The sequence below is a fragment of the Oryx dammah genome, unplaced genomic scaffold (assembly GCF_014754425.2).
Source record: "Oryx dammah isolate SB20612 unplaced genomic scaffold, SCBI_Odam_1.1 HiC_scaffold_23, whole genome shotgun sequence".
NCBI lineage: Eukaryota > Metazoa > Chordata > Mammalia > Artiodactyla > Bovidae > Oryx > Oryx dammah.
Window position 1 is genome coordinate 56,517,112 of NW_024070207.1, and position 23,527 is coordinate 56,540,638.

The window sequence follows — 23,527 nt, forward strand, 5'->3', positions numbered from 1 at the left end:
TACTTTATGTTGGCATTGCAAAGGCTCTGTGTACCTATATCAGGTTGGAAAAGGTGTTGTCTCAATAGCCCTCTTACTATTTAGGAATGCAAATTGCCATTTCCTTAAAAGTACAGAACATTACATAGTTATTAGCTAAGCAGTAATTCATGGAACTCCATTTACAAAGGACAAATAACAACAGAGGACTATAAAGCCCTAAGTGTACTAAAGAAAAACAAATTTTCAAATATTTCAACTGTGTTTTCTACCTCTAAACTGGTTTAACCATAACACAAATGAGAGTAACACCAGGCAATAGAGAAAAAGTAAACTGCGCTAAACTGTCCAGAAATCAGCTTCTATAACATATCTCACAGTTTCTAGCCATTTTGGCTAAGACTTTCCTTATAAAAAACAGACAAACAAACAAAAATGATGAAAGCAGCATTTACTTTGTTGGAAATGCAAAAAATAAAATAACAACACTGTAAGTTTCATAAAATATTTGCAACTAATTTTGTTTTTATAAATAAATAAAGTGGTGCTTATCTGTAAAGTTTTAATTATTCTTGCTGTTAATCATTTAGTTATGTCAACTTTTAAGCATAAACATGTTTGGAAAACTGAACCACATTTTTAACTGCCATCTTTATGCTTTGTTCTTGGTAGAATCATCTTTGTTTCTTCTCTTAACATCCCAATTATAAACTCTGGCCATATCTGCAAAAATTGTCAAAGAAAATGCCAAAGCAATTCGAAAGATATTGTGCAGTCACACACTGAATCAAAGACAGAAATCACACACACAAAATACTAGTGTCTACAGCAAGGTGTAGTATCATCTGCCAAGCAAAGACTGGAACAAAATTCCACCAAAACCTAGTTAAGACCTCAAATCAATGATTGTTTAGCATAGCTGGTCAACTATAGTATTATATTTGACACATGTGTGCTTGACACTCCCAACAGTAGAGCCCCTCACCCACAGTATTTCAAAGGTGGTTCAAAGCATACCCTGACATGCAATATTTAAATTATTACAATTTAATTATCACTAATTTTATCTCTTACCCTCTCTTTGGCTTAATTTATGCGATCTATTCAGCATCTATATCTTTTCCTTTCCACAAGCACCACCCTGCATAGGCCTTCGCCTATCAGTGCTTTCTTTCCCGGCTAATTAATGCCTTTGGTGGTGTGTCCTGAAGGTACAATATTATCTTCTAGGTATTTTATCTTTTTGTTCCCTCTGAATGAAGTCTCCACATTACCAGTCATGTGCTATCCTCTGCTCTAGGCCTCAGACAGGCCTTCACCCAACCCCTTAAAACCTGTCATGCGCTACATGCTATGGAGGAGAGAGAACATGGAGCTCCTACACTTGAAGAGCTCCCAGTCTGGCATGAAAAACAAATTTTAGGTACTATGTGCAAAGTGCTCAGGAATCACAGAGGAGCAACAGAACACCCTGAGAGGACTAGAAAATGTTCAGAAATGTTCTGCTGCTTGAGCTGAAAGACAAAAGATAAGATGGAGGAACCCAAGCAAATAGGGGGATATCAGTCTAGGTAGGAGGAACCAAGTGTGGACATATAAAGGGCATGCCTCATTTAGGGGGTGAGGAAAACCACCTTGGGTGATTTGGACCTTGGGTGCACCAGGGAAGGACCAGGGCAGGAAATCAGTCAGTGGCACATGGAATTGAGACTGGCAGGAACCACCCCCCCACCCAGAGTGCCCATGGGCATAGCTGACATGTAATGAAGAACCACTGAAGCATTATAGCCAGAGGAATAAAACTATGAAGTGTGACTCAGTGAATTCACAGCAGAGAGAGTGTGAAGGACTGGGAGGAGGAAAACAGAGTAGAAAACTGCCATATGACCCAGTAATCCCACTGCTGGGCATACACACTGAGGAAACCAGAATTAAAGAGACACGTGTACCCCAATGTTCATCACAGTACCGTTTACAATAGCCAGGACATGGAAGCAACCTAGATGTCCATCCTTAGACGAATGGATAAGAAAGCTGTGGTACATATACACAATAGAATATTACTCAGCTATTAAAAAGAATTCATTTGAATCAGTTCTAATTAGGTGGATGAAACTGGAGCCTATTGTACAGAGTAAAGTCAGAAAGAAAAATACCAATACAGTATATTAACACATATATATGGAATTCAGAAAGATGATAACGATGACCCTAGCAAAAGAAACACAGATGTAAAGAACAGACTTTTGGACTCTGCGGGAGAAGGTGAGGGTGGCATGATTTGAGAGAACAGCATTGAAACATGTATATTATCATATTTGAAACAGATTGCCAGTCCAGGTTCTATGCATGAAGCAGGGTGCTCAGGGCTGGTGCACTGGGATGACCCTGCGGGATGGGATGGGGAGGGAGGTGGGGGGGTCAGGCTGGGAACACATGTAAACCCATGGCTGATTCATGTGAATGTATGGCAAAAACCACCACAATATTGTAAAGGAATTAGCCTCCAATTACAATAAATAAATAAAAAAAAGAAAACTACTGACCCTTGGTTCTAAAAGGCCAAAATGAGCATAACAGAGAGGTAAGAAGATTGACTCCCAGGTTTCTGTCTTGAATGACTTGTGGGGGGCCAATGATTCTGACAATGAGGAGACACAGGTCAGAGGGAAAACGCCAAGAGCTGGGTTTCAACACGAGAGCCTTCCCTTTCTCTCTGCTAAAAGAAATCCTACATTACCTTTAAATACAGTCTCAGCCCTATCTTCTCAAAGACTTCTGAAATCACTCAAGCTCACATCTATCGCCCTAATTTTAAACTGCCTTGGTATTGACTACCTGAAGTTGACTGACTTCTATTTTGCTATGAAATGATCACTAGCTGTCTCACGTGTGTTTTGACATTCTTTTTTTACACTGATCTCCTCACCAGCGCATGCACCACACAGCTTAGCACAGCTGTAGGAACACAGGAGACCCTTAATAAAGAGTTGTGGAACTCTAGTACTTACCTAGCTGTAATGATTATTTTGAGAAAATATTTGAACTAGAAATACTCATGTACTAAATTGAATTTGCTATTTCCACACTTTCACACCTCAAATTCAGATAAGTCTATCTATAAACTTATTTCAGTATTAGTTTTAAAATATGTCATTTACTACTGTTATAAAATCTGCAACTTAACATTAGTCTAAGAATAAGGACATTCTTCTCATTAAAGCAATGCACATAAGAACATAAAAAACATTTTTCTCTTTTCCCCCCTTTGCCTTTCTTTAGGAAAGGATACTGACTTCCGTGGTAGTAAACTGATCTCGAAGAAAGTCGAGGTCTTCCTCAAGAGAATCAAGATTCTTTGTGGCTGTCAATAAATTCTTTTCCAACAACGCCTGAGCTTCATCAATATCATATTCAAGCATTACGTTTGCCTGCAGAGAAAAGCGTGACAATGAGAGAACACGGACTTTGTGCTTCATAGGTTAGAGCAGAGGTTGGCAAACTACAGCCTTTGGGTCAAATTTGGCCAGCCATCTCTTGTCCTAAGTTTTTTGGAAACCCAGCCACTCTTTATTCACTTAAGACTTTCATGCCGCATTGGCGAGCCAAGTACTAGTTGTGGCAGAGACCATGTGGTCTGCAACACCAAAAATATTTACCCTCTGGCTTTTAACACAATATTTATTGCCCCCCTGAGTTAGAGAATATATTTACATACATTATATCATTTTTTCCTCAACTTCTCTACAGTGAAGAAAATAGGCTCTGAGAAGTCAGCTTACCTATGATTTCAGAGATACTAAATAAATGGAAGAATTAGGATAGGAACCAGTATCTTTAGTTACCAAACCCTATCTTTCTACCACCTCTATCGGGACACTAAATCAACTAAAGTAGTTGTTTCTGAGCTTAAGGTAGAACTTTAAAGCTTTCAAAGACATACGTATTATCTACATTTGGTCCATTAAGAGAAATAGCTAGCTTTAACTGTCCCCTTCCAACCTTCAACAGATGCCAGAGGCGAAGGCAAGGTGACCAAGTCTGGATCTAAGATCTGGAGTAACTGCTGACATTTGGGAAGGCATGTGCTTTTGTAACAGGGAACTGTACCTTCCACAGCTCTGAACTATCACCTGACTTACCACCAGGCATTTCCTGAACCACTTTCATCACATGACAAATGGAATTTAAAAATTACTCAAAGGATTGTTGTAAGAATTAATGAGACAACATGAAAGGACTTAGCACCAAGCAGCTGCTATATACTTATCAACTGAATATGCCAGTCCATTATAATTCCAAGTGAGTAAGTGAAAGCCGCTCAGTTGTGTCTGACTCTTTGCAACCCCATGAACAAGGATTTCCCCAGGCCAGAATACTGGAGTGGGTAGCCTTTCCCTTCTCCAGGGATCTTCCCAACCCAGGGATAGAACCCAGGTCTCCTGCATTGCAGGCGGATTCTTTACCAGCTAAGCCACAAGGGAAGCCCTTGTGGTAATTAGAAAGCTGCATAAATTTAGACAGGACTAAAATATTCAGTGCAAAGTAAAGGCTTCTCCAAACCTAGATTCCCAATCTCACTTCTCAATTACTGATACTTATTAGCACATTTTTTCCCAGAAAATGTCTACACTTTGCTTACCTGTAACAAGAGGGATTCCCTGGTGGCTCAGACAATAAAGCATCTGCCCACAATACGGGAGACCCGGGTTCGATCCCTGGGTCAGGAAGATCCCCTGGAGAAGGAAATGGTAACCCACTCCAGTACCTTTGCCTAGAAAATTTCATGGATGGAGGAGCCTGGTGGGCTACAGTCCATGGGGTCGCAGAGTTGGACACGACTGAGCAACTTCAGGGCTTCCCTGGTGGCTCAGATGGTAAAGCATCTGCCTGCAATGCAGGAGACCCAGGTTCGATTCCTGGGTCGGGAAGATCCCCTGGAGAAGGAAATGGCAATCCACTCCAGCACTCTTGCCTGGAAAATCCCATGGACAGAGGAGCCTGATAGGCTACAGTCCAGGGGGTAGCAAAGAGTCGGACACGACTGAGCGACTTCACTTCACTTTTAACAAGAGGAAATAGAATACATTTTAAAACACTTCATTCGTGTCAAAAACCATCAATCATTCATTCAAGTGTATCTCCTTAGTTGATTCACTCCTCAAACACTGCCTTATCAGCCTCTCTACCTGACAGTCTAACAGGCATCTGAAGACTGACATGCCCAAAAGACAACTCCAAGTCGTCCTGCAAACCTGTTAGTCCTTTGTGTGCAATATGAGTCACATATATTTTTTCTTGTTGTCTTTTTACTTTGCTCCTGGTTTCTGAGTTTTGAGGCCTGAAAAACCATCCTTATTCCAGGGCTACGATTATCTGTGACTTGGTCTGCAACTCTGATGGTGTCACTATTTCATGTGAGTACATGATCCATTTGGAATCCATCTCGTGTAAGGTAGGCTCCAGCCCTGTTGTCCCAGTCTACTTTATGGAATCATCTTATCCCCACGTACTGATTAAGTGTGGGCCAAGGAGAAGAGAAACCAAGGAGGATAACCCCTAAGATCTGAGCTACTGGGTGGCTAGCTGTTCCATTTATAAAACTAAAACTAAGCAAGAATGGGAATTATGTTTGTAGAAATAAATGCATAAACTCTGAAATGTTACCACTAACAGAAATCAGGAAGGAGGAACCAACAGATAGAGAAGTGAGTTTCCATGTATGATCTGCCAACCTTTCACGGCCCTAGAGTGCCTCTCGGGGATGACTGTACAGGATAGCAGCGAGTGGAAATCCTCCCAATTCGCTACTTTGCATAGGAACTTGCCTGAGGTAGCAAGACCTACCTGTGTGGTCAGGCATAACTTGGTTGATCATGGGACTCAAGAGCAGTAACAGGAAAAATCATAGACAAGGTCTCTGAAATCATCACAACTGAGATGTTTGACTTTTTCAAATGGGTTCTAACCCCAAGGTTTTTATAATAATCTGTTCCCCCTTAAGTTCAGAGAGATCTTTCTAGAACTCATAAACTCTGATAATGAACAAACATCTATCTGAGGTTTGACAATACCTTCTGTTACATTTAACAGATAAAGTGCTAGCTAGAGGGAAAGCCGGGTTTTGGTCCATTTTGTTTTGACCGGAAGAGACTCGAGCATGTTTCTGCGGCAATCTTTCTCATACTCCTAGTCCCCCGCAATGCTACCCCTTCATTCCATCCACGGTCAAGTGCTCCTCTCCAATACTGCCATGTTGGGGAAAACACACTGCCTTACCAAATGTCAGCCAAGGAAGCTGTGACAATGACAGTGACTTACCCCCAACCACAGACACACTTTATCGGTAGGAGGAACTGAAGCTTTGCAATACAGGTTATCTGCCAATAAGAACCTGGTCTCCAGTGAACTGGTGGACTCCTTCAAAAAAAAAATAAATACATGATGGTACTGTAAACTGTCCATCTTAATACCAAGGTCATACAAGCGATTGCAGAGCTGAGCTTAAGCCATTTAAAACAGTCTCATCCCACAGACAAATCAGGTGGAGGAACTGAGGGACAGAGAGGTAAAGGAGAAGGGTAAAGAAAGGACCACTGGGGCCACAGGACGGCACAGGGAGCGCATGCATCCTGACTCCTTCCAGCATGGGTTCAAATACCAGAGACCAAGCAATCAAGAAACACGTGTCTCTGCTGAACTATCCTGGTTTGCTCATGTTTACAAACAAAAAAGGCACTTACTTTTTTCTTCTGCATGTATTTTAGAATTTCTAAAGTCTGCTTAATTTCAGGAATCTGGCCTTTTAGCCTGTGAATAAGAAAAAGGTTACTTTAGTATCTGGCACCAAGAAACAGTCTTACTAGCTTTGTACTTTCTATTGATATGTTTTGAGGACAATATGTAAATATGAAATAGTCAATATATTTTATATGTAAGATATTTAATGAACTGTTTATTAAAATATCTAAGATATTTCAGACATAAATATTAAACTACTTAGATATAACAGCAAATACTTATGGAACACCTATTGTGAACAGAGTCCTGTTCTATATGTTAAATCCTCCATTAGTTAACTTTTCTGGGCTGTGTGTGCTTAGTCACTCAGTCATGTCTGACTCTTTGTGACCCCATGGACTGTAACCTGCCAGGCTCCTCTGTCCATGGGGATTCTCCAGGCAATATCAGAGTGGGTTGTCATGCCCTCCTCCAGGGGATCTTCCTGAATAAGGGATTGAACCCAGGTCTCCTGCACTGCAGGCAGATTCTTTACCAGCTGAGCCACCAGAAAGTCAGATCCCCCAGAGGTGATTCAGAGGTTCTATATTTAATTAGAATTGCATTTTAAATAGATTAATTTTTTAAATAACATGCATTCAAGTATTATATTCTCAACTGGAAACCACCAACTTAACAGCAGCAAGTGCAGGGACAGCTTTTCAGCATCTGCACTTCTCACAATGCCAAATCAACTGAATGCAAAACACACCACAGTAAGATACTGTATAGTTTCATGATCCTTTTAAACTTTGGGTGATTTAACTTTTATGTTGAAAAATACTATTTTCTTTTCAAGTTAGGTAATAATTGTTACTAAAATTATAAATGGATCATTGATTTGAACCCAGGAAATTTACGAAAACAATGATAGACATGATGAGACTGATCAGACTGAACCAACTGGACATCCACACTTAAAAAAATGAATCTAAACACAGACATACATACACATTTCACAAAACTTAAGTTGAAATGAATCACATATATAAAGTATGATGCAAACTATAACGCTCCTAGAAGATAACACAGGATAAAAGCTAGATGACCTTGAGTCTGGTATTGATTTTTTAGATATTAATACCAAAGACATAATCCATAAAAGAAATAATTGATATAACAGACTTTAATGAAAAAACAAGCCACAGACTGGGATAAGATATCTGCAAAAGACACATGTGATAAAGGACTGGTATCCAATATATACAAAGAACTTTCAAAACTCAACAATAAAGAACAATTGTATTAAAAAATGGACCAAAGGACTTAATACCTTACCAAAGAAGATATACAAATGGCAAGTAAGCATATGAAAAGATGCTCCATATCATGTATCATCAGAATCAGGATCAGTTCAGTCGCTCAGTCGTGTCTGACTCTTTGCGACCCCATGAACTGCAGCATGCCAGGCCTCCCTGTCCATCACCAGAGAAATGCAAATTTAAACAATGACATAACCACTGCACACCTATTCTGCGCTTCCCAGGTGGCGCCAGTGGTAAAGAATCTGCCTGCCAATGCAGGAGACGTGTGTTTGATCCCTGGGTCAGGACAATCTCTTGGAGGCAGGCATGGCCACCCACTCCAATACTCTTGCCTGGAGAATTCAATGGACAGAGGAACCTGGTGGGCTACACTCCATGAGGTTGCAATGAATTGGACACGACTGAGCCACTGAGCACACACACACCTATTACAATGGCCAAAATCCAGAATACTGATAACTCTGGATGCTGGTGAGGATATGAAGCAACGTTAATTTTCATTCATTGCTGGAGGGAATGCAACATGGTACAGTCACTTACAGGCTATGGTTTTTCCAGTGGTCATGTGTGGATGCGAGAGCTGGACTGTGAAGAAAGCTGAGCACCAAAGAATTGATTGCTTTTGAACTGTGGTGTTGGAGAAGACTCGAGAGTCCCTTGGACTGCAAGGAGATCCAACCAGTCCATTCTAAAGGAGATCAGCCCTGGGATTTCTTTGGAACGAATGATGCTAAAGCTGAAATTCCAGTACTTTGGTCACCTCATGTGAAGAGCTGACTTGCTGGAAAAGACTCTGATGCTGGGAGGGATTGGGGGCAGGAGGAGAAGGGGATGACAGAGGATGAGATGGCTGGATGGCATCACTGACTCGATGGATGTGAGTCTGAGTAAACTCCGGGAGTTGGTGATGGACAGGGAGGCCTGGCATGCTGCGATTCATGGGGTCGCAAAGAGTCGGACACAACTGAGCGACTGAACTGAACTGAACAGTTACTTTAGAAGACAGTCTGTCAGGTTCTTACAAAACTAAACAAATTCTTACCATATCTTCCCTGGTGGCTCAGATGGTAAATCATCTGCCTACAATGTGGGAGACCCAGGTTCGATCCCTGGGTTGGGAAGATCCTCTGGAGAAGGAAATGGCAAGCCACTCCGGTACTCTTGCCTGGAAAATCCCACGGACGGAGGAGTGTTGTAGGCTACAGTCCATGTGGTAGCAAAGAGTCAGACACGACTGAGCAACTTTACTTACCATACGATCCAGCAATCATGCTCCTTGGTATTGATCCAAAGGAGCTGGAAACTCAGGTCCACACAAAAACTACACACAAATGTTTATAGCAACTTTATTCATAATTGCCCAAACTTGGAAGCAACCCAGATGCCCTTGGTAGGCAAACAGAGAAATAAACTGTGGTCCATCTGGACAATGGAATAATAATCACTGCTAAAAAGAAATGATCTATCAAGCTATGAAAAGACATGCAAGAAGCCTAAATGCATATGACTAAATGAAAGAAACCAACCTGAAAGGGGTACTACATACTGTAGGATTCTGGCTGTAAGAAATTCTGGAAAAGACAAAACTATGGAGACAGTAAAAGCATCACTGGTTGCCAGGAGTTTAGGAAGGGGAGGGAGGGATGAATATATTGCACACAGAGCATTCTTATGGTAGTGAGACTACTCTGTATGACACTATAATGACAGATACATGTCATGGTGCATATGTTCAAACCCATCAAATGTACAACATAAGAATGGACACTAATGTAAACTATGGACCTTAGTTAATAAGAACATATCAATATTGGTTCATCAAGTGTAACAAATGTTCCACTCTGGTGAAAGGTATAGATAATGGGAAGGTTATACATGTGTAGGGGCAGGGGCCAAATAGGAAACCTCTGTACTTTATGCTCCATTTTGCTACAAAACTAAAACTGCCTTTAAAAATAAAGCTTATTCAAAATAATTTTAAAAAACTACTAGCAATTGATTCCCAAATGAAGTCACTCTCACTGACAAGAGGTAACAATATGCTGAAAACACTCAAAGCCAAACTCAGAGAATACAGAATGAGACTGTTTTAGCTCTTTTGTTTTTGACGATTAGAAGCTGCCCAAGGCTTTCAAGTGTTTCACATGGAAAAATGTGCAAAACTATTCTGGGAGTCCTGTCAAATCACAGTGTAATTTGTAACCAAATGGACTAAAAATGGACTAAAAATAAAGCTGTGGTTCTTTCAGAAGACATGCAACTAAATATTATTAGAGATCAGCATGTAAATAAATTCTAAATATGATAATGAACATGTACCTCCTGAATCATATAAAGGAAGTCACAGTACATGTGAACGAGGTTAGCATGGCGAACTTCTTTACAATCTGTGCTACTGACCTGGGAAATGTGTCACAGAGGCCTGCTGCTTGAAAAATAGTATCACTATCTGGCAAGACAAGCCCGTGAAGAGTGGAGAAACACACACTTAGCATTGATTTTTTTTTAAGCATAGCTTGAAGGCTACTGTTCTGTGAACTCTTTACAATTCAATACAGATGTCATAGATCTCTCAATTTTGCTTCTCTTTGTCTATGGTGATAATGTAAATGCGAGAAAGATATAGACGTGTTCATGCGTATAGTATCTGATAGACATGTAACATTAGTATGTTCAGATCAAATTGTTTTGGTCATACAAATGATTTCTATGTTATATTGTTGTACATGTAGATATTACATGTAATATATAGGTTATGAAGCATAGCAATCAATCAAGCAGCTGCAACTCTGGACATCTCAGGAACTAGACCACCAAGGCCACTGTGCATGTCTGAGCAATACACCCTCCCCACCCTTGTTGTTCATTCGCTAAGTCGTGTCTGATTACCCACAACCGCATGGACTGCAGCACACCAGGCTTCTCTGTACTTCACTATCTCCCAGAGTTTGCTCAAACTCTTGTCCACTGAGTCAGTGATGCCATCTAACCATCTTATCCCCTATTGCCACCTTCTTCTACCCTCAATCTTTCCCAGCATCAGTGTCTTTTCCAATGAGTTGGCTCTTCATATCAGGTGGCCAAAGGATTGGAGCTTCAGCCATCAGTCCTTCCCAAGAATATTCAGGGTTCACTTCCTTCAGGATGGACTGGTTTGATCTTCTTGCTGTCCAAGGGACTCTTAAGAGTTTTCTACAGCATCACAATTTGAAAGCATCGATTCTTCATTGCTCAGCCATCTTTATGGACCAACTCTCACATCCATATATGACTACTAGCAAAACTACTGACATCACTGGAAAAGTGATGTCTCTGCTTTTTAATACGCTGTCTAGGTTTCTCACAGTTTTTCTTCCAAAGAGCAAGTGTCTTTTAATTTTGTGGCGCAGTCACCATCCACAGTGATTTCAGAGCCTGAGAAGATAAAATCTACCACTGTTTTCACTTTTTCCCCATCTGTTTGCCATGAAGTGATAGGACCAGATGCCATGATCTTCACTTTCTGAATGTTGAGTTGTAAGTCATTTTCATTCTCCTCTTTCACGCTCATCAAGAGGCTCTTTAGTGCCTCTTCGCTTTCTGCCATTAGAGTGTGGCATCTGCATATCTGAGGCTGTTATTTCTCCAGGCAGTTTTGATTCCAGCTTGTGATTCATCCAGCCTGGCATTTCGCATGATGTACTCTGCATAGACGCTAAATAAGCAGGGTGACAATATACAGCCTTGATGTACTCCTTTCCCAATTTTGAACAAGTCTGTTGTTCCACATCCAGTTCTAACTCTTGTTTCTTGACCTGCATACAGGTTTCTCAGGAGACAGGTACGATGGTCTGGTATTCCCATCTCTTTAAGAATTTTCTAGTCTGCTGTGATCCACACAGTCAAAAGCTTTAGCATAGTCAATGTCGCAGAAGTAGACGTTTTTCTGAATTCCCTTGCTTTTTCTATGATCCAACAGATGTTGGCAATTTGATCTCTGGTTCCTCCCCACCCTGCTCTGTCCCAAAAAATAGCAGCTCTCCTGAACTGTGGATTTATAGTCCCTTTTTCACTTCTTCAAGTAGTTGCATTACAGTTACGTGTATTCCTAAACAATATATTCTTCGCTAGTTTCTTGATACAAATGGGCTCATGTTAGTTGCATTTTTCTGGTGTTTGCTTTATAACCCAATCAAATTCCTAAGAGTTGTTCATCCATTTTCACTGCTGTGTAATATACATTTACAAATATAACACAACCTTTTCATCCATTATCCTGCCAATGGACATTTGGGTCAGTTCTAGGTCTTTGTTATTCTATGAACAATGGAAATTTCTAGGTGAGAGGAGAGACAGAGGGAACTAGATCAAGTCTTCAAAGGGAGGAGCATTTAAGGCTAAAGGGCAAATTTCTAGTTTGTTTTTCCTCCCTCTAAATTGCCCTGCGTGAATCATATTACCTACCCCATGACTGTAACAAGGCAGAAAAACAATACTATTGGCCAGAGGCAGGGAGAGGTCAGACTGAGGGCTGAGAAGAAAGTACTGGCCCCTAGTAGTTCTGTTCTCCCCATCATCCTCCCAGGGGAGATGCCAGTGAAACCAGTCAAAGAGAAAGGAATGGAAAGAATCTCCCAGAGCCTGAGGCACTTGGCTGAGGAGAAGGAGCGTTTGTCTGATGGCCATGCCACAGAGTGTAAACTCTGCCCACCAGGAAGGACTTGAATTACTCACTCCCACTTCCACACATATTACTGGCCAAAGGGAACGGATGTCCCTGAGGGAATATGAGCTGACAGGGGAAAAAAATGGTCACCTGATAAACTCAACTACAAAATAAATTAAAAAAAATAAACTCAATGACCTCTACCGGATGAAACAAGTGCAGTTTAGTTCAGTTCAACCGCTCAGTCATGTCCGACTCTTTGTGACCCCATGGACTGCAGCATGCCAAGACTCCCTGTCCATCACCAACTCCTGGAGTTTACCTAAACTCATGTCCATGGAGTCGGTGATGCCATCCAAATACTAAGATTATACAGTGAATATTTTTAAATACTTCAAAAAGACAAGACAGGATACTAGTAATATAAAAAAGAAATGAGTAGCTGTAAGAAGAACCAAAAATACTAAGTATAAAAAATGTAATGGCTGAAATAAAACTCACGGACAGCAATCCATTTAATCACCAAAAGACAAAATTACTGAAGTCAGCAGAAAAAAGGAAACAATAAACAGAAAGGGAAGGCAGAATTAGAAGTTAATTAACATCCACATTAACATGAATTCCAGAATGAGAAAAGGAAAAAAATTAACAGATGCTCGAAAAAAATGATAATCACAAAATTTCCAGTTACAGAAATTTATAAAAGCACATAAAAATTAATGTGTTAAAGAGACCACCACACAAAAATTATGAATTAACAAGTAACTTTTCAAGCTGAAGGTAAATTTATATGACAGGGTGCAAGAAAAGATAAACAACATGTGTAAAGAAAAGGTTAATATCCACACTACACGGAGCCATCTGCTGTAAAACAATCAACCACAGAAGTAGTTTTGTTGCATAGCTGATATCACAGAGGTTAGGGAACTTTCAGGAGGAAAAATAAGATAAGAATAAAACTGGAAAAGGCTTTAAGTTGAGCAGTAAGGACTACAGAAAAGCATGTGTCTCAAGGCAGGTGCCAATACCAGCTGGAGACCTGAGCCTGGGCCCCTGACTCGCACTTCAGTTTGGAGTTCACATATTAAGTGCAAGAACTAGGAAGAGTTCAAGAGGTCCAAGGCTGATACAGATGCACAGCTCCCAAAAAGCAAACTCCTCTATGGATAAAAGCAATCCACACAGGTATCCATGGCTACAGGAACCTGAATATAAGTCAGTTAAGAAAGAATTTAAGAAAGATAGCCTCAAAAAAGATAAATCTGTACGCAAGTCAGGAAGCAACAGTAAGAACCAGACATGGAACAATGGACTGGTTCCAAATTGGGAAAGGAGTATACAATGCTGTATATTGTCACCCTGCTTATTTAACTTATATGCAGAGTACATCATGCAAAATGCCGGGCTGGATGAAGCACTAGCTGGAAGCAAGATTGCCAGGAGAAATATCAATAACCTCAAATATGCAGATGACACCACCCTTATGGCAGAAAGCAAAGAAGAACTAAAGAGCCTCTTGATAAAAGTGACACAGGAGAGTGAAAAAGTTGGCTTAAAACTCCAACATTCAAAAAACTAAGATCATGGCATCCAGTTTCTCACTTCATGGCAAATAGATGAGGAAACAATGGAAACAGTGAGACAGACTTTATTTTGGGGGGCTCCAAAATCACTGCGATGGTGATTGCAGCCATGAAATCAAAAGACACTTGTTCCTTGCAAGAAAAGCTATGACCAACCTAGACAGCATATTTAAAAGCAGAGACATTACTTAACCGACAAAGGTCCGTATAGTCAAAGCTATGGTTTTCCCAGCAGTCATGTATAGATGTGAGAGTTGGACCATAAAGAAAGCTGACTGCCAAAGAATTGATGCTTTTGAACTGTGGTGTTGGTGAACTCTTGAGAGTCCCTTCGACTGCAAGGAGATCCAACCAGTCCATCCTAAAGGAAACCACTACTGAATATTCACTGGAAGGACTGATGCTGAAGCTGAATTCCAAAACTTTGGCCATCCGATGTGAAAAACTGACTCATTGGAAAAGATCCTGATGCTGGGAAAGACTGAAGGCAGGAGGAGAAGGGGACAGCAGAGGATGAGATGGTTGGATGGCATCACTGACTCAATGGACATGAGTTTGAGCAAGCTCTGGGAGTTGGTGATGGACAGGCGTGCTGCAGTGCATACAGTCACAAAGAGTAGGATGCAACTGAACTGAACTGAAAACAAAAGAGCTGACAATCTTGAAAGTATCCAAAAAGAAAAATGAGCTTATCGAAATAGATAGGTTGGATTTAAAAAAAAAGAAAAAAAAACATGTTGTTTACATGGAACACCCTTAAATATAAATAGTAAAAACAGTTGAAAGAAAAGGCACTGGAGAAGATATACCAAGAAAATGTTAGCCACCACTCCCGGGCATATATCTGGAGAAGGCCATGATTCGAAAGCATACATGCACCTCAATGTTCATTGCAGCACTGTTTACAACAGCCAGGACATGGAAACAACCTAAATGTCTATGGACAGAGGAATGGATAGAGAAGATGCAATACATATGTACCATGAAATATTACTCAGCCATAAAAAGGAATGACATCATGCCATTTGCAGCAAAATGGAGAGACCTAGAGATTGTGATATGGAGTGAATTAAGTCAGACAGAGAAAGACAAATATCATGTGACACTGCTTACATGGGGAATCCAAAAAAAAAAAGGGTACACATGTACTTATTTACAAAACAGAAACAGACTCACAGATGTAGAAAACAAACTTATGGTTACTAGGGAGGAAATAAAAGGTGAGGGATAAATTCAGAAATTGGGATTGACATATACACACTACTTTACAGAAATCACATAACTAGTGAGGACCTACTATATAGCACAGGGAACTCTGTAATGACCTATATGGGAAAAGAATCTTAAAAAGAGTGGATATATGTGTATGTGTAGCTGATTCCCATTGCTATATGGCAGAAACACAGTATTTATTATAAATCAACATACACCAACAAATTTTTAAATGTTAGCCAAAACAAAGGTAAAGTAGCTCTAAGTTTCCAACAAAACTGACTAAAACAAGAAGCATTATTTTACATGGGTTTAAAATCAGCAAGAAGACTTCATAATTCTCAAACTGCACATACCTAAAGAAACAGAGTAAAAAGCTTAAAAAAAAAAAAAGGATAGAAATTGTCTCAGGTTAAGATGACGACAGACCCAATATGTGTGCTTCTAACTGTTCAAGTAGCCAGGGAAAATACACACTTCCTTTGCAGCCAGGCAGCAGAGAGCTGTTGAGGTGACAGGGACTACAGGGCTAATCTTGCCAGGGACAAACTGAGAAGTGAGCTGATTTCTTACAGCCGCTTACCAAAGAGAACATAAAGGGACGTTTGTTTATAGCAACATGCCAGCTTATTAAGAAATAAAAAATAAATGACTGAATTAGAACATCAGCATTTTGTGACTCATCATTAATGGATTCAGGAATTAAGTATCATTGTAGGAGAGAACTAGATACTATCTGCCTCTTAATGGAGAAACCATACACAAACCTATGAAAGTGTTAACAAAACAAAAAAAGAGAGAAACAAAAGAAAAACCTGATTATGAACAAGACTACAGAGACAACTATCAATGTATACACAGGAAGGGCAATACTTGAATTTCACTGCTATGAAATTTAGCAACATCCTTCTGAATAACCCATAGATTATAGATCTAAGTGTGAGATAAACAATAAAGCTCTGAGAATAAAAGAATACCCTCATGAACTTGGGATATTTCTTAAACAGGATACAAAAAGCACTAACCATTAAGGAAAAGAAAAACCTGTTAAATCAAAGTACATTCAAATTAAATGGTAAGTCAAACAGGATGTCCACAGTGTATCCATTTTAAAAAAGAAAGAGGAATTCCCATTTAAACACCAACTTTTGTATCTCTGCCTAAGAGGTACCCTCACACCCAGACTACCCTTCTTCCCTTTGGTCTGCTTCTAAGCTCATAACCAGCCTTCAACATTCTACACAGCTGGCTGCTCCTCTTGGAAGTTTCCCCCGAACCCCTGTGTTTCCGTGCAGTTTACCCCTTCCCCTCTGCTAACTCATCACTCCGTACCACAGCACCTTAACTGCTATATTTTGTGTACTTCTTTTATTTACATACCTATCATGCCACTAGACTACACCCCTACTGAAAGCAGATATTGGTATTTTACCCAAAAACAGTATCTGGCACCTATTAGGAACTCCATAATATTTGATATCAGAATGCTGGCACATGTGTATAGCAGGTCTCCATAAGTATTTATTACAGTGAATTGACTGCATAAGCTACTATAAAAATATAGGGGAATAAAGGACTGAAAATGAGAATACTCTTGGTCCAAGCCTATTAGTTATGAAATCTTGGGAAAGTCATAAAACTTCTGTGGGTCTGCCATCTCACCAGCAAAATGAAAAAATGAAGTAGACATTTAGGATGTTATGATCCTAGATGCTATGAAATAAGGACGTCAATACTCATTCTCTTAGGTTTTCAAAAGCATCTTAGACTGACAACAGCAAGTGCTGGCAAGATTGAAGAACTGGAATTCCCATACATTGCTGTAATGTAATATACAACAATACTTGCATATAATGCAATTATAATTGCATATAACTGCAATAATGTAATACTGCTGTAATGTAATAATGTAATGTGGCCGTATAATATGCTAGAGCCACCTAGGATTTTTGGCAGTTTCTCATAAAATTAAACATAGTTACCATACAAGTCAGTGATTCTACCTCTTGGATAATAATCCAGGAGAAATGAAAATATATGTCCATGCAAATATTTAAAACCAAATGGGGAAACAACCCAAATGTCCATTAATAAGCAAATAGATAAAAATAGACAAAAACTGTGGTAAACCACATATAGTGGAAAATGACTCAGCACTAAAAAGAAACTAATTTATTGATACCCACAGTACCATGGATGATGACTCTCAAAACCACTATACTAAGTGTAAGAAGCCTGACATAAAAGAGTAGTTACTATATGGTTCCAGTCATATGATGCTCAAGAACAGACAATACTAATTTATGGTGAAAATAATCAGAACATTGTTTGTCTCTAAGAGCGGGCATGGCTGGTCGGAAAGGGCTGAGAGGAAACTTCCTGGGTAACAGAAATGTTCCATATGTTTATCTGGGCAATGGTTACAGAAATGGATACGTTTTAAAAAATTCACAAAACTGAATATTCAACACATAGACTTTTTATCTGTATGCAAATTATCCCAATCTTTCAAAAGTTTCAGCGATGTAATATTAACCTTAAAAACTTAGAAATTTTTACACTTACCTCCTTTTTTTTTGGGCAAGATTGAGTTCCATAAACTTATACTTCTGGTACTGTTCATCCAGCTTCTTCAGTACAATATCTGCAGTCTCATTCCCAGGCTGTTTCATGAAGGAATCTACATCTTCCTTTTAATATCAAAAAGAATACATTAAGAATTTTACAACTCATACCTCAGAATTTTGATGGCTTTAGCTTTTTTAAAACATAAAAGGAGCTTGGGGGCGAGGGGGCGGGGAGAGCTTGTGTTTCTTTTTCTCCAAAGACTTGTTTTTAACTTTTTTAGTTATAAAAAGTTAGAGACCATTTCAGACAGTGCACATACGTACGCTATGTAGTCAATTTATTCTTCTCCCACCTTCCTATTTACATATAGGGAAAGATGACCTTGCTGCGTTATATATATGCCATGCAGCACTCACAGTAAATACAAAAATTACCAACAAACATGTCATTTAGTCATGTGCCTTAGCCACAAATTAATTCAAAATTATCCATTTTATTACTTACAATTTTAATTCTACAAGCTCTGCCATAAAAATCATGCTGAATATGGTCATTAGGTTCCCAAGAGAAGCCACAAATACTTCCTTAAGTTATCAACTGATTGAAATAAAGTAAGCCAAAGTGTAAAAGTGTTAGCTGCTCAGTCAGGTCTGACTCTTTGTGATCCCATGGACTGTAGCCTGCCAGACTCCTCTGTCCATGGAATTCTCCACGCCAGAATACTGGAGTGGGTTGCCATTCCCTTCTCCAGGGGATCTTTCCGCCCCAGGGATCAAACCCAGGTCTCCCACATTGCAAGCAGACTCTTTTACCATCTGAGCCACCAGGAAAGCCCAAGCCTAAAAGGCAAACAAAACAATCTTTTCTAACAGGAATAAATAAGCAAAAGAAAAGCAATAAAACTGAACATCATTTTTAATGTATACTACACTTGCTTGTCCCTGAAGAAAAGCTAGTTAAATAGATAACGATCAGGAACTAAGTGAAATTCTAGGAAACAAAGGAGATTCTGTAAGAACCTTCCAGTAGTTTAAACCATTTTAGTCCTTCAATACAGGAAACTTAAATTCAGACTTCTGCTGCTGTAGTTCATTCTCCTTGCTCATGTCTAAGCTTCTAATAACATGTGCTGGAAACTTATTTATTTTCCTGTAACAATCCTTCTAGGAAGATGCTATCTCCATTTTATTTCCAAATTATCTTACAGTTTCTGGGATCTCTGCTTATCTGGGATAAGCATTATTCTTATCCATGCTTACTAGCTAGGGTTTCCCTGATGCCTCAGCAGGAAAAGAACTGGTCTGCAACACAGGAGATGCAGGAGATAAGGGTTCAGTCCCTGGGTGGGGGAGATTCCCTGGAGGAGGGCACAGCAACCCACTCTAGTCTTCTTGCCGGGAAAATCCCATGGACAGAGAAGCCTGGCAGGCTACAGTCCATGGGATCGCAAACAGTTGGACACCCCAAGTGACAACAGGTGAGCACGTGCTTACCAGCTTGAAAGGAGTATTTTAGCCAAAACCAAGCAAGAAGAAAAAGGAAGAGAAACACAGCAAAGGAGTGAACTATGAGGCCATCAAGTTAGACACTATAAAAGAAAACTGAAAAAGTGAGCCTGAGGCAACAGCTGAGTTCTGCATGGCGATCAAGTGCAAGGAGGTAGCATTTTGGAGATAGCATCTTCCTAGAAGGATTGTTATAGGAAAAGAAATGTTTCTGGCACATGTTATTAGAAGCTTAGACACGAGCAAGGAGAAGGAACTACAGCAGCAAAAGTCTGTGGTTAAGACCTAGGGGCTGCATGGCTTGAATGCTGGCTGCATCACGTACTAGCTGTGTGGACCATGAGGCAGTTGTTTAACTTTTGTCTTGGCCTCAATCTCCTCATCTGTAAAAGAAAAAAGTGCCTCTTCCCCACAGGGGATTAAATGAGTTACCACATGTCAAAGACTCAGAAGGGGACACAGTAGCTAGTAAGTGATCAACAAACATTAGATATGGCTAAGGGAACAGATGGAAGCACCAAGAATTCTATCCTGGGGTGGTGGTTAGAAAAAAACTACAGAGGTCATATCTGAACTAGATGTTGAGAGATGGTGCAGCCAAACAATGGACAAGGGGAAAAAGATCAATTAAAGCAGAGAAAGAAAAACATTACTGTACCAACTGGAATGGGGAAAAGGCAGTCTGACTTCTAACCACTATGGTACATTGCCTTATTACCGAAATGAATATGTATTAAATATCTACTTGCAATACTGAAAGCACATTCTCTGTTTCTCATTAGAAATCTGTAAGTAATGTTATCCTTATTCAGTTAAAGAAACAGAGGGGCTCAAAGTTGTAAAACAATATGCTCAAGATAAGTAGCAACTGGGAAGCAGAGGCAGGATTCAAACTCTAGCCTTGAAACCAATGTTCTTTCTAAAATACCATGCTATTTCCCATTAGTTGGGGAACATAAAAATATTTATATAAATTTGGATTTATATAATGTATTGATGGAAATTTTAAAGATCTAGAAAAAGCAACTCATAACATTTTAGAGAAAATGCATTTTAAGATAACACTTTATATAGCCCCTCGATAAACTTCATCTTCCTGAATTAGATTTCTGAAGCCATCATTTGTTGAGCATCATGAATGCAGGATTTTAAGGCACTATGGAAATTCAATCTGACATTTAGTTATGAGTTTATACTGTGTGTCAGGCACTGTGCTAGGATCAGGGGAAATGTCAGTGAGCAAGATAATGACCTCACTTTCCTCCCAGCAGCAGAGCATGGCATGGAAGTAGAGGTCTGGAGCCCACAGACTGATGAAGTTTAAAGCTTGGATAACTCACTCACACACTGTGTGACTTGGGGCAAATTACTCAAAGGCTCTGGGGCTCAGTCTGAATATGTACAAAATGAGAATAACAGTACTTGCCTCTTACTGAGTTGTGTAAAAGCATTAAGAATGTGCCTGGTACTCAACAAATTTTGTCTCTTGTTGATGATTAAGTGGGAGATGAGCGGAAAGAAATACATGGCACACTTCAGGGACAAAAATAAAATAAAATAAAATAAAATAGGACAAAACTGAACCAACCAATGCAAATATTCATACAGTGCATATAAAAGTGGTCTAAATAAAAGACAGGGGTCTTCTGAACGGTGGAAGATTTCATCAACAAAAAGCCAATCCAGGTTCGATGCATAAGACAGGGTGCTCATGGCTGGTGCACTGGGACGACCGTGAGAGATGGGATGGGGAGGGAGGTGGGAGGGTGATTCACGATGGGGAACATATGTACACCAATGGCTGATTCATGTCAATGTATGGCAAAAACCAGTACAATATTGTAATTAGCCTCCAATTAAAATAAATAAAATTTTTTTAAAGGCAGAGATTAAGACAATATCGGGACAAAGCAAAAGGTGGAGAAATTTCCATTAAGGTTTTATAGTAGTTCAGCCAGAACTGAGTGGAGAAAGATGGGTGATACTGGCCTGGAACACCCATCAGGTTTTCTCAACACTCAACTAGTGCTCAAACACTATTTCGAGAACAGCCTTATGGAGAGACAGGATTGAAAGCCTCTACGTGCTTCTCTGTTTGGCCTTAGTTTAGTCTCCCAGTTCAATGAACCCTCCAACACGGCATTGCCGGCTTCCTCTGTGAACTGCACCCTACGGACTCTCTACGTTGTTAGAACCATGTACCTCAAAGTGATTACAAGGGGCTTCACTAGAAGGAAATGGCAACTCACTCCAGTATTCCTGCCTGGAAAATCCCATGGACTGAGGAGCCTGGTAGGCTACAGTCCATGGGGTCACAGACTTGGACACGACTCTGCAATTTCACTTTCTAGTGAGCACCCGCAGCCAGCGGGCTAAGGCCTCCACGGCCTAGCGGGTTTCACATGGCCTTCGAGAGCTTTCCAGGCCGACGCCCCCATCATGGGGTCTTCTTCCGAGGCCACAAGCCGCCGCAGCCCTTCCACACCCGAGATGTCATTTCCGAGCTTTACACCTGAGCCCCAGCTCCGTTATCCCGTCCCCCTCGGTCTCCCCAGAATCCAAGCTGAGGCTCCAGCTTCTCACCGCCTCCCGTCTTCTCGGAAGCGGGGTCGGAACCGCAGGCCGCGGAGGGCGGGGGAAGGCGGTCCCTCAAAGCGGCCCCGCCTCCGCCCCCGAGTCCTCCGGCTCCGCGCCCCCTTAGCGCCTGTGACCTGCTCGGACGGCAGGCCCCCTCCCAGGCAGGTCCCGCCCCAGTTTAGTCCTTCCAAGCCGGAGCGCCCCCTCCCAGGTAATTGGGCCCAACGCCTCTCCCCCCAACAACCAAGTCCCCGGTGAGGGGCCAGGAAGAAAGGGTACAACAGCGTAGCATCAAGCACCCGCTGGCCACTTACCACAAAAACCGCTTCAGGAATCCCCAGATGGAGTCGCCTCCCGTTCCCCGCAGCCACTTCTCCTACACCACAACCGTCCTTAGAAGCCGCCATTTTGGAGAAGCGAACGCGCGACTAACGTGCCTCGCGAGCTGCCTGTAGCTGGGGGCCTGTGATTGGCTCGGGTCACAGCCGCGGGCCCGCCCCCCCGCCTGGGAGTCTGTGCGTTCGTTGGCTTACAGGAAATACCCCCCGCCCCATCCCCCGCTCGGCAGAGTCGCTCGATCTGTGGGTTCTAATTGGCTGCGTGGGTGAATGACAGGCGTGGAAGGGCCAGGGAGGCGAGGCTGGCTCTGCGGGAAGGACCAATACCGAGTCCTGGGAAAAGGGATTCCGGGGGTTTTGTGGGTGGGGCGGCGGGCTGGAGGATGCTGACAATCCCGGAAGAAGCCAGAATAGACTCCACTGCCAGCCCCGAACAGGCCTCTCCAGAAGAACCATCGAAGCTACCCGATCCCTTCTCGAATTCAAGCAGACTCGAGACCTAGACGCCACCACGGGACTTGGGCCTCGGTGACATTCTGGGCCCACGATCCTCGCGAGCTTTTTGGCCCCTGAAGGGTGCTTGTTTTGAGCCTGCTTCCGAGGGGACCTAGTGGCTTGATTCCGATAAATACCCCTCCCGTTGTATCACAATTTACCGAAAGCACCTTTGATCAGACTCTCACCACCAGCTCAAACGTTTTCAAAACTTCACACTGTCCATATTAATACAAAATCCTAAGAACTTTCCCGATGTTTCTAGACCCAAGGAATCCCCAAGCTCATCCACCACTACCCCCCTGTTTTCTGACATCGAAGCACCATGTTGGTTCCTGCCTCAGGCTTCCCTGGTGGCTCAGTGGGTAAAGAATGCAGGAGATGCAGGAAACATAGGTTCCATCCTTTGGTCAGGAAGATCCCCTGGAGAAGGAAAGGGCACCCCACTCCAGTATGCTTGCCTGGGAAATCCCACGGACAGAGGAGCCTGGTGGGCTACAGTCCATGGGGTCACAGAGTCAGACGTGACTTAGTGACCAAACCACAACCAAGAAACACGGACGTCTCTATCTTGCCTGCA

General features: G+C 41.3%; 1 protein-coding gene and 1 non-coding gene across 2 annotated transcripts; one reads left to right on the forward strand and one right to left on the reverse strand.

Annotated features, from left to right (window-relative positions):
• Nucleotides 1-413: 413 nt before the first annotated feature.
• On the reverse strand, nucleotides 414-22,588 carry VBP1 (VHL binding protein 1). The gene is made up of 6 exons (XM_040265589.1): nucleotides 22,429-22,588; nucleotides 18,030-18,154; nucleotides 6,723-6,789; nucleotides 6,301-6,399; nucleotides 3,272-3,410; nucleotides 414-702 (listed from the first exon to the last, which is right to left on the reverse strand). Exons 1-6 carry the CDS (start codon nucleotides 22,519-22,521, stop codon nucleotides 632-634), a joined length of 594 nt encoding a protein of 197 aa, XP_040121523.1. The 5' UTR covers nucleotides 22,522-22,588; the 3' UTR covers nucleotides 414-631.
• TRNAC-GCA lies at nucleotides 4,839-4,910 on the forward strand. The gene has a single exon. It is a non-coding gene; the product is annotated as a tRNA-Cys (tRNA).
• Nucleotides 22,589-23,527: the final 939 nt, after the last annotated feature.